This window comes from Mastigoproctus giganteus, chromosome 2 (assembly GCF_048544385.1).
Source record: "Mastigoproctus giganteus isolate SK-2022 chromosome 2, ASM4854438v1, whole genome shotgun sequence".
Lineage (NCBI taxonomy): Eukaryota > Metazoa > Arthropoda > Arachnida > Uropygi > Thelyphonidae > Mastigoproctus > Mastigoproctus giganteus.
In genome coordinates, this window is record NC_143576.1 from 1,806,322 (window position 1) to 1,819,393 (window position 13,072).

Here is a 13,072-nt window from a genome sequence, read left to right on the forward strand (position 1 = left end):
AAAATCATATAACATGGACTGAAGTGAGAAAATTGAAGGGGGGTTACATGCAAACAATCTACTGAAAGCTTCACTAGATGATTCCTACAACTGGTATCTACCTTAAATAAACACTATCTCATGGAAAAGCAGATCACATTTACTTTTCTTTACCCCATCATGGATGATGGGGTAAAGAAAGTGAAACTTCCAAAATGTGAATTTCAGCTGATGAGTCAACAGATAGCAGGGAAAATTTGGGAGAACTCACTAATCACATTCAAAGAGATACACTGTTAATTAGGGATTTTGTTTGATGGCATAAATCAAGACAGACCCTTCCTAATGATTCTGCAGCCTTTGTCTTTGTAAAATGTTTTATTCATTGATTAGTTCCACTTTCAGGCTTAGTACACATCTTGGTAACCACTGCACAATGATCTTCATTTTCAGTTCTGTAGAGAATCTTTAGCTCTGCATCCATAGTTAGGAAGTGTTTCTCAAAATAGGCACACTAAGGACTGATGTTCCTAAAAATATTTCTTTTAGAGACTTTTCCTAGATTTAAATACTCGTCAGATGTGTGCAGAATGTAAAATTCAAAGGGACTATAGATTCCACTGATGCAAACTCACATACAATGGTTGTTCAATACACACATTACTTGCAGGCTTAGCAAACTAATCCACTTCAGACATGTCCCATCACTGAAAAATTTCACTGTATTTTCTGCACTTGCATACTTCATCTGTCTGGTTGAGAACTTTGATGCTAATGGCTTGGTCCATTTTGGAGATGTAATTCATAAAGGATTGTCTTGCGAATATACCATTTTTTATTTATTTATTAAACTAGGTGGTCCCAGCCAGCTTTTCCAGCAATTATTATTATTATTATTATTATTATTATTAGCCACATGGTACAAGGAAGCCTGAGGCTTATGCTGCACCAGCCAAAAAAAAAAAAATTCCCGAGTTATCCTGAGAGAGAGAGAGAGAGAGAGAGAGAGAAAAGTAGAAAGGAATCACCAAGAAAGAGAAGAATGATGATATCCAGCTCAGGACCCTGGGTTTGCCAAGCCCATACTCACCAGATGTGAGCCCCTGGGATCCCGCCACTATTCACATTACTGTACAAATAATATTAACACATATATTATACTGTGCCACTATACAGCTACTAGTTGGTCACAATCTGTGGTGCATGGAACTGGGCCAGGGACCTACTGTCAAGCGAACAAATGGGATGTGCATAATTCAAATGCATGCGTTCAACCATTGAAGGCAATGTAGTTCTGCTTTTTACGTCCAGGGAAGCTTACCGTCGTCATAAAGCCACACATGAGTGCTATTTCAACAAATAACTTATGTCCAAACAACAGAAATAAGATGTGACCTGCCATTAGACAGGTCTTACTTGAAAACAGTGTTCATTAGCTTTGCACACAAAGTCCAATGAAATATCACACATTACCATGAACAAAGCTATTGTGATGTAATTCTATTTGGCAGTGTAGACCACCACAGCACACTTGGCAGCCAATTTATTAATGAAAATAAGCAGAAATTTGCAAAATAAAGAATAATAATAAAAATAATCCAATTTTAATGTTTATTATTCTATTATTTTGTGGAAAAAAAAAAAGAAAACGAAAGATGGATTCTCTAGACAGATCTGTAAATCTAGAGAGCTGTCAGCTATATTAACTAAACTTGATATTCCCGTCACATTTGGATGCATCACTATGCCCAGGTAATTATATCTAGAGTGGGCTTCTAGTCTTTGGGTATCACTATATCTTTTAATACAAAGTAGAATCAAACTGTTTACTAATTCTAACGGATGGAGCAATTTGAAAATACAGGACAGATACTGCTCTCTTTTGTGTGCTATAACAGATAATGCCCTCTTTTGTGTGCTATAACAGTCACTCCTTTTTTGTTGCCCTCACTCCATGCTATTCTGTACACAGAAGTTAACATAATGACTACTAATTATTTCACTATATATATATATATATATATCACACAAAAAATATACTAAATACTGCTGTTTGTTGTTTGTTTGTTATTTGGTTTTTAGGAGCATTAGCAACTAAGGCCATATTGCTCCGGGAATATGCGGTGGTCATTCCCTGACCTTTCCCCATCCTCCGTAATTGGTGGTGACGGGCTCGAACCCCGGTCTAATCAAGAAGCGTGTGCTACGCACTGCTGCTCCTTCCCACCTGGCTACGGAGGTGCCACTAAATACTGCAAAAAGTGATTTAATTTTATCTAGATGTTTCAATGTGCAAAATTTTTTACAGTATTCATGGCTATATTATGTACATAAAAAAGATTGTTCCAAAGAAGAGAAATAGGAGTAAGTGAAGAAATGTTATGCTAAACATTTGCTGACATTCCATCACCAAACACTTTACTAAATGATTTTTAAAGAAAAATTATTTATTTTTCAGCCACAAAAATACACAATTCTAATATGCATAAAATCATACATAAAAACATTCATTTTAATTATACTCATTATATAATACAATCTATACACACACGTACATATATATATATATGTACTTATTGCCTAACATACATTCCATACACCATCTTTAAAACATGATATAATGTTGGCAAATAAAAATAATAAAATGGATTACACAGTTTTGCAAACTTTCAACTCTTTGAGCAATTAGTTTGACAGTTATATACAATACCTGCAAAATACCCAAAGAAACTTTGAAACCAGCTGGTATCTTGAAATTTGAATTTTGTCTATATACAGAAAATAACAATAAACACAAGATTCTATTTAGTTAATTTAGTTAATAAATAAATAAAGACTTCAAAAAAAGAAAGCATGTCGCTCTGAAAACTAATTTTACCAAGACAATGAGTGATTCAAAAATTAAATTTATAAAATTAAATATGAACATAAAACAGGTTATACAGCTTAAAAAACTATTTTAATAAATTAGCAATTCTATGTTATTCAATTGCTTAATGAGGATTTTTAATTTTATGGTTAGTCAGTAGTGTTAAGGATTAAGCAAACGCCTTGTAATACCCAATGACTGATGTGTTCTGCAGTATAAAGGTTGGCCTCAAATACAAGACCTACACCCATGGCATTTCTTCTTTCTGATGTTGTGTATACTGGAGTTCGAAATGTATTCTAAAAAAAGGAAAGGAAGAAAAATGATATATTACAGGTAAACACAAACTGGACAACCAGTGGCGTAGCTACCATGTAGGCAGGCAAGGCAATTGCCTCCAGACCCAGGGCCCTTTAGGGGCCGGCGTCTTTGGCTGGCTGTCTCCTGTTTTTGCAATTTTCATTAATTAAGTAGGGGCTCGAATGTGTTCTTTGCCTCCGGGCTCGAAAAAGGGTAGCTACGCTTCTGTGGACAACCAAAGTTTCTTCATATTGATTTCTTCTCAGCAACACTGTGAAGAAACCAATATGAATATATATATATATTCATTCAATAAATTCAATAATGAGTACACTGGTGGTAACTGCACTTAAGGAGTCTATATATATATATATATATATATATATATATATAGTCTGTATTTTGGTGTGATTTTCAAATAAATTTCATTACATCAAGTATATTTATTCTTTTTTTTACATAAAATGTAAGTATTTGTAATGTGTTAGAGATGTTATTATAATTTTTATTAATTTTTTAATGTTTTCTTTTCAGACCCATAGTTCACAATGAATGTTCAAGAGTGAATTTTTGTTGTAATATCCCACATCAAAGGAATAAAGTTTTGTGAAATTAGGGAAAGATTTTCAAGGAGATTTCATAGTCCTGGTCCTACAGACAATGCAATTTGTGTGCTGGTGAACTGGGTCTGTGCATGACAAGGAGAGATGTGGATGCCCAAGGACAGCTGGTTTTCAGGAAGCCCAGATATGATAATTTTGGCTATTAATTTTACCACAAGTGTGAAAAGTTGCCTCATCACTGAACAAGACAAGATATGGTCCATTAAGCTGTTATTTTGGATTTGATTGATAAGTTCTGCACACTTTGCTGCTCAACGTGGAAAATCTTCTTCATGCAGGTCATACAACACTTGGATGTGTTAGGGCTTTTTCATCAGTGTTGAATGCAAAATTTTGTGAACTGATGTCTTGGGTATTAGTATTAGTATTAGTAATGGTTGCATGGTGCAAGAAAGCCTATGGCTTATGCTGCACCAGCCAAAAAAAAAAAAAAAAAAAAAAAAAACCTGAATAAAACAATGATAAAAAAAATAAATAAATAATAATAATTAATAAAAGAAAAGGAAATTAAACCTATCATCCTATGCACTTCCCTCACCCGAAGGTACTATCCAGATGACCTTTGAATTTCCCCAAACTGTCAGCCTCTACCACCCATGTAGGCAACTTATTCCAGTAATTTATAACTTGCTGGCTAAAATAAAACTTCCTGCAGTCCAATCTAAACATTTCCCCCGGTAACTTGTATTTATGTCCCCTAGTTCTAGCATCATTTATAATCTTGAAAATTTTGTCCTCATTCATGTATGTTCAGTCTTCAAGATCCCTCCCTAACTGATAATTTTGGGTCCTCTTCAAACATTTCTTGAATTGATTCAATGCTTTCACATGCTGTCCTTGGGATTCACATCTCTCCTTGTGACGCACACACCCAGTTCTTTTAAACTTATTCACCAGTGCACGAACTGCATTGTATATAGGACCGGAACTCTTTCTCTAATTTCACAAAATTTCATTCCTTTGATGCAGGATGTTACAACAAAATTTTGTTCTTGAACATTCATTGTGAATTATGGGTCTGAAAAGAAAACATTAAAAAATTAATAAAAATTATAATAACATCTCATTAATAACACATCGCAAATACTTATAATACCACATTACAAATACTTACGTTTTATGTAAAAAACAATAAATATACTTGTCATAATGAAATTTATTTGAAAATCACACTGTTTCACCAAAATACACAATGACTTTTGGGACACCCTGTATATCAGAATTTGATTGAAAGGGCAATTTCTTATGTTGTCTAGAAATAGTTTTATTAATACAATTCAGCAGTATAGATTCAATTCCTGCAGAATGTAGCTTCCTGAATTCTGCAGTAGGAAGAGAACCAGCTACTGAGAAGATGAAAGAAACTGCTACCCCACACACACACACACACACACACACACACACACACACACACACACACACACACACACACACACACACACACACACACACACACACACACACACACACACCTATATCTATTTATTTTGGAACCGCCATCAGTTAGACCTGTAATTTTTCCAAATTTTCCAATGTAGCTGCTGAAGGTTGTTTGATAGGGAGCATTTTCCCCATTTCTAAAAGAAATCTTTGCAAATACCAAAAAAAGGTATTTGTGAAGATTCACAAAGAGGCAAGAATAGAGTCCAGGGAAGTTCAGGAGTAGTAACATCTTGTAGCATAAGCTGGAAATCAATATTCCAACTATACATGAGTTCTTCCAATACAGCATAACATGTTGATATCAAATAGGTACACCTAAATGGGGTAAGATCGAATACTTTTAATTTTCGCCACATAGATACACTAAAGTTTTTCTCCTGAGATGGAGAGGGGTTTCATTTGCATCAACATACAGGCTGTGGACCAGAGATGTTCTGAAGGTTCCACAGATCACCTAAGAGCACTCTGCTAGATGATATTCAGACATAATAAAGAGCTTTTTCTTGCAGTGATAGAGTGGTGATCTATAATCCAAACAGGACCAAAATAAAGTTCTATAGAGCTGTAAGAGGGAGCTTCTATTGGCACCTAGGATGCAGCTGAGATATGTCCTGGGGTGCCAATAGATGGTGTGATTTAGACAAGCTGTCTGAAGGTTTGGTTATGGAAAGTTGAAGTTGCCTTTTAATGGTATTCACAGTTTGTGACTGACAAGAGATAATGAGGTCATCAGCAAACATGTAAGACTCAACAGTATTTGGAATGTCATGTTAAGAGGAGGAGGAGGAGGAGGAGGAGGAGGATGTACCTTGCAGTACATCCTCCTCTTGATCAAGTTATTTGGATAAATTGTATAGATAACTAACCTGAAATGTTCTGTGGAATAGGAAATTTTGTATAAATTGGGGTAACTGGCCTCTCAAACCAAGAAAATGAAGACCTCAAAGAACAGCACATTGCAAGGTGGTATTGAAGGCTTTCTCAATGGCAAGATTAACCATGACATGTGGTCCCCTTATGAAAGCACTGCAGATCTTTGCTTCTGCCTTGATCATCACGTCTAACATGGAGCAATTCTACCAAAACCCATACTGATTACTGTTTAGAAAATTTTTAGTTTCCAGGAACTACATTAGTTACCCACTAACCAATTTTTTCAAGACTTTGCCTAAACAGTTGGTTAGTGAAATCAGCTTATAATTATGTGAAAAGGTGCAATCCTTTCCTGGCTTTGGGAAGACTAGGACAATTGAGTGATGCCAGGAGTTCAAAAATATTTTATTACAGAATTTTAACAATAAACTTTTCGCTTTGTTGTTTAGTTGTTTTAACATTATGTAGTAGACTCCATCTAGACCTACAGCATTACTAGATGTTTTATTTAGAGATACTAAAAGTTCTGCTGATGTGAATAGCTGGTGTATGGGAGTGAAACCACGGTAGAGAAATTGACGTTTTATGTTGTTCTGCAGCTAGGCAGCTGCAGCCAATATACTGGCAAATGATTCAGTTGAAGCATTCACTATTTCTGCCATTAAAGACAACTCCTGCCCTTTCCAGTTTAGTATCAATGCTGGAGACTACGCATATTTATATTTAGTGATTTAAAAAAAATTAAATTGAAAAAAATTATTTGAATTTTTCTCCAGATGTGTCTGTGTCCTTAATAGTTAAAGCTAAACTAATACAGGCATCTTTCTTTGCTTTTCTTCATATTTGATGGAACTTGGCTTTGAGGTCTTTTTAAATTGATGAGTTTACTAGTTGTAGGGAATTTTCAAAACTAGGAACTCTATTAGCTTACCTCTCTTGTTGAATGTTGATGTAGCATACGACATTCCTGATTCCACTAGTAATCTGTGTTTGTATTTTCTTGGCAAAGATTTTGGTATTACAGAGGTAGCATCTTGTAAAATCTAGTTAATATGTTCAATGACATTATTTATCAAACTAAATGTGGGAGACATATTCATTCCAGTAAGCCGTATGAAATTTTGAAAAGAGGTGCTGCAATGCATTAGAGACTAGTTTACCCAAGTTTGGATAAAGTTTATGGAGAATTGGTAAATGGTTACTATTTGGTGGGTCATAAAGAAGTGTATTAGTATATATGATAGGAGAAGAGAATGAAAGGTCTATGGTAGTCATGGATCCTGTAGAAAAATGAATAGAGTTCAACAGGGTAAGCTGATAAGCATCAAGAAGGAATTCTATTAGCTTATCTCTCTTGTGGATTATTGGAGATCCCAACAGCAGATGATAAACTTCGAAATCCCCAAGTAAGCAGAATGGAAAAGGCAATTGATCTATTAGATTTTCTAGATCACTGAGGACAATGAAAAATTAGGAGAAGATATATGGAAGTTATTATAAGAGTGATGCCAATTACAATGCACGTTATATTCAGATCCCTTTAGAAATAATAATATGTATTATTATTTCTAAAGGGATCTGAATATAATGTGCTTCTTAGTCTAAATAATAATACATATTATTTCTAAAGGGGTCTGAAGTGAAATATCTTCGGAATATTGTTTCTAACCCATGGAGGGGTGGCAAATAAATACTCCTATCTCATCTAAAGATAGTATAATTTTTAAAGGGGTCTGAAGTGAAACATATTTGTGTATTTAAATAAGTTTCCTGTAAGGATATGCCTGCTGGAACATACTAATCAATAAGATCATGTAAAATATTATTTACATTCCAAAAGCCTCTAAAATGAAGGATTCTTTCAATTATGTGGTTTTATGGGTAGTTTTTGATTCTCATTGGAATGAATGTTGATTTCATCAGTATTCATTCCAGTAGAGTGCAATGGTTGCAATCACTTTTATTGTTATTATTATTATTACTACTAGCCATATAGTGCAAGGAAGCCTGAGGCTTATGCTGCACCAGCAAAAAAAAAAAAAAAAACCCTCCTGAGTTACCCTGAGAGAGAGAGAGAGAGAGAGAGAGAGAGAGAGAGAGAGAGAGAGAGAGAGAGAGAGAGAGAGAGAGAGAGAGCCAGAAGTAGAAGGGAATCACCAAGAAAGAGAAGAATGATGATATCCAGCTCAGGACCCTGGGTGTGCCAAGCTCATACCCTCCAGATGTGAGCCCCCTGGGGTCATTTTTGTTTGTCTGTGAAGGAAAGGAACATCATATGGAAGATGGTAATCAGGTATTACTGGCTTCTTCAGTTGTTTGTTGTAAAGGGAAATACTTGGAATAGCATTAGTAGAGGCATATGATGGAAGAAAGCAAGCTTATATAGCATCAGTCAAAAAAAAAAAAAAAAAAGCCCTTCCCGTTTCACCCATCCATTCACTCCAAAAGTTTGTCTAGTTCAGCCTTTGGCGCCTCCATAGTCAGGTGAGCAGGAGCAGCAGTGCGTAGCACACGCTTCTTGATTAGACCAGGGTTCGAGCCCGTGACCACCAAATACGGAAGATGCAGAAAGGTCAGGGAAGTTTGTTTGTTATTGTTATTTGGTTTTTAGGAGCATTAGCAACTAAGGCCATATTGCTCCGGGATATGCGGTGGTCATTCTCTGACCTTCCCGCATCCTCTGTATTTGGTGGTGACGGGCTCGAACCCCGGTCTAATCAAGAAGCGTGTGCTATGCACTGCTGCTCCTTCCCACCTGGCTACGGAGGCGCCTAAGGTCAGGGAATGACCACCACATATCCCCGGAGCAATATGGCCTTAGTTGCTAATGCTCCTAAAAACCAAATAACAAACAAACAAACAAGTTCAGCCTTAATTCATTTAAGCTGTCAATTTCTACAAGAAAATGAGGAATGTGTTCAGTTAGCAACTGATATGTCTGGAGGAACTGATGCATCCATTTGAATACCTATTGAAATAGGTATTAAAATGGATGTTTGAAAACCAATATAGATTATAGCTGTGGCATATGTATACTTTGACTCTGCTGTTTTATTCGCCTTCTTGCCTCTGAGTATGTGACTTTGTTCTCTACTTTATATTGCTGGATTTTTTCCCTTGCTTCCATAGTTTGCATGTTTTGGAGAATGCCAAGGTTACCCTTACAATTTGGAAAATGAGGAGTTGTAAGAGTGCAGTCAAATTGTCTGTACTCCTTGTATACACAGTTAGGACAGCCTCACCTCGATGTGCAGTTTGGGAGTAGCTGTAGTTTTGGCAACTGTAGCATCTGATGGGGTTTGGAATGTAGGTTGGACATGGCAGGGGAGATAGCCTGCTTTGACAGCTGTTAGAAAGTTTGGAGAACTAAAAGTGAGGATAATTCTCCTTGTCAAAAAAAGACTACTGTCTTTTTGAGTAAGGTCATGATTCTCTTTGCTTGTATCACTTCATTTAAGTCACTTCATCACTTCATGTTCATGTAAGTATGAGCTTGGCAAACCCAGGGTCTTGAGCTGGATATCATCATTCTTCTCTTTCATGGCGATTCCTTTCTACTTCTGACTCACTCTCTCCATCTCTCAGGGTAACTCGGGGAAATTTGTTTGGCCGGCGCAGCATAAGCCTCATGCTTCCTTGCATCATATGGCTAATATTAATAATAATAACAATAATAGGTTGTTTATTTTCCCAGAGGGAAAAAACAACTGAATCTTCGATGGGGAAAGAGGCTTCTACAGGAGTCTCAGAGAAGATGGGAAAGAAGGGAATGGACCACCTGAGCAGAAGATGATTCAGGAGTTCTGGGGCAAGTAAGACATAACAGCTGAGCCCCCTGGATAGACCTAGAATGCAAGAAAACCAAGGACGTACAAGAGATGCGAGATGGCAAATTCGGGAAGAAGTAAAACAGACGATCAAGAACTCTCACAACTGGCGAACTCCACAGCACTGGTACAAGAAGCTCGCTCACACACACGCACACACACACACACGCACGCACGCACGCACACACACACACACGCACGCACGCACGCACACACACACACACACACACACACACACACACACACACACACACACACACACACGCACGCACGCACGCACACACAAGCACCTGGCAGAGCGTTCACCCAAATGATAAGGCACCCAGAGACAATCCCAAAGTTTCTCACTCAAGGAATCACATATCTGAAGCCTAAATACGAAGATACAAGAAACCTGGCGAAATATAGGGCAATCACCTGCCTCCCAACAATGTACAAGATCCTGACAGGAAGATATCAGACCACTTGGAGAGCCAGAACATAAAGGCCGAACAGCAGAAAGGATGCAAGGAGCAATTAACCATAGATGTTGCAGTTATAGAGCAAGCCTACAAGAAGCGCCACAACATGTACACAGCCTCCATCGATTACTGCAAGGCCTTCGACTTCGTACCTCATAGCTGGCTAATAGAAGCACTGAACATCTACAAAGTCAATCCCATAGTGACAAACTTCCTGGGAGAAATGATGGCAAAATGGAGTACCACCATTAAGGTCGAGAACATCACAAACAGGTCAATCCCCATCAGGAGAGGAATCTTTCAGGGAGATGCCCTGAGCACACTGTGGTTCTCTCTAGCACTTAACTCGCTATCCATCTTGCTCAACAGCAGCAAGTATGGATATAACCTCAAAGGAGGAAGGAAGGACCTGTACACCCTCACCCACCTGATTTACATGGATGACAAGCTCTAAGCGGGAACCGAGAAGCAACTCCAGCAACTAATCTGGATAACCAAAGAATTCATCAATGATATTAGGATGGAATTTGGTCTAGACAAATGCAAGACCCACAGATTGCATCAGGGAAAATTAGTCAACCGAACCTACCAGCTGCAGACTGGTAAAGAGATTGAAGCTGTGGCAGAGGGAGAGGCCTACAAATACTTGGGGATGATGCAAGCTCAGCAGTTACAGCACAAGGAAATTGAGGCCTGCCTGACTGAAAAATACCATCAGAGACTCAGAAGCCTGCTGAAAGCAAAGTGAACAGAGGGAACACAGTTAAAACCATAAACACCTATGCAGTCCCAGTGCTAATATACTTCTTCGGGGTCATAGATTGGACTAACATGGAGCTGGAGGATATCATGGGAAAGATAAGGACAATGATGAACAAGAGCCACCAACACCGCCCAAAGTCAACCGTGGAGAGACTGACAATTGCTCGGAAAGAAAGGGCCTGATAAACTTCATCAAGCAACAGAAAACAGCAATTGCTAACCTGAAGGATTACTTCCAGAAACACACAGCAGCAGCACTCCATCAGGCCATAAGGAAGATAGATAAGAGGTATACCCCACTCAATCTAAGCAAGGAGTACCCTCCCAACCAGGATGAAGCTAGAAAGATGGGCACAGAAGACACTCCATGGCAGCCACTACTATGACCTCCATCAAGATCACATAAAAAAAATTGCTTCCCATTCATGGCTCACAAGCGGGATGCTCTTCCCCGAGACTGAAGGATTCATGCTCGCCATCTAAGACCAGGTAATCAACACCAGAAACTATAGCAAATACAAAGGGTACTAGGAAAGTTTTGCAATACAGCTTTGTTTATTTAATTTTTTCAAAGTAATTTCCTCTACATTCAATACACCTCTCTCCTCCAAAACCAATCTTTAAACCAGTTCTGCCAAGTTTCACTAGGGAGTAAAGCACACTCGTTGTCCCAAGCCCGTAGAAGGTCCTCATCACTGGAAAACCGCCTCTCTTTTAGCTTCATTTTCACATGCGGGAACAGTGCAAAGTCGCAGGGAGCAAGGTCTGGACTGTAGGGAGGGTGCTCGAGAAGTTTCAGTCCTGTCGTGGTCAAATATTCGGTGCAGGCTTTGGTGCGGTGAGCTGGAGCATTATCGTGATGGAGGTACCAGGTGTCCATTCTTGACTTTGGCCGCAGGTTCTTCATAGATCCAATGACTTTAGGCAGGCATTGTTCAGTATACCACTTAATTGTGACTGTCTTCTGCATGTCCAAAACGACACGTTCCACAATTCCACTCGATTTGAAAAATACAGCTATCATTTTCTTCTTTACAGATCGGGATTTTCTGACAATTACGGGTGTGTCGTCATCATCAAAGACCCAAACTTTGTTTTGAGCCTTGGTCGGCAGATCGTAATAGTACAGCCAAGTCTCGTCACCTGTCACGATGTTGTTCACATACCGAGATTGTCCCTTATCAAACTTTTTTAACATCTCCCGGCACCAAGTCACACGTCGTGTCATCTGCTCTTCAGTCAGTTGATGCGGCACCCAGAGAGAACAAAGTTTCTTCACGTGCAAATGATCTTGCAGAATCGAACGAACTGCTGGTGCATTTAGGCCCAAAATATCCTCTATCTGTTGGTAGGTCACTCGCCTGTTTTCGTCAAGCATTTTCCTCACAGCAGTAACGTTTTCCTCCGTAACTGACGTTCGTGGCCTTCCCGGCCTCTCAGAATCCTCCAGAGTGAAATTTCCCCTTTGGAATTCTCTATACCACCTGAATATCGTTGTACGATGTGGACAATCATCATCTAGTGCAAGAGTCATTTCTTCTAAGCACTGGTCTATGGTTAAACCACGCACGAAATTATACCGCAAAACTGTCCTTATCTCATTTCATGACCACGATGCCATTGCAAGCACTTTACACTCTCACTACTAATGAATAACTGAGCCCATCGACTTGGCGCGGCGGCTACTATGCACGTATGAACATGTCTCAACATGCAGCAACAAGCAGCTTCCTGTGATTCATTGTTGCGTCATATTGCAAAACTTTCCTAGTACCCTTTGTACATCGCCAAGGAGCCCATTGTGTCCAATGACACATTAGCATTAGTAGAGGCATATGATGCTAGAAAGCAAGCTTATGAAGCATCAGCCAAAAAAAAAAAAAAAAAAAAAAAAAGACCCTCCCATTTCACTCCTGAAATATCAATAGTGAAATG

At 38.4% G+C, this 13,072-nt stretch overlaps 1 protein-coding gene across 1 annotated transcript in view; it reads right to left on the bottom strand.

Moving 5' to 3' along the window:
- Nucleotides 1-2,997: 2,997 nt before the first annotated feature.
- The window catches only part of Dhc98D (Dynein heavy chain at 89D), a 971,787-nt gene continuing 961,712 nt past the window's right edge, over nucleotides 2,998-13,072 (bottom strand). The window contains exon 56 of the mRNA XM_090387912.1: nucleotides 2,998-3,147. Coding sequence (XP_090244038.1) covers nucleotides 2,998-3,147 — 150 coding nt within the window. The remainder of the gene's footprint in view (nucleotides 3,148-13,072) is intronic.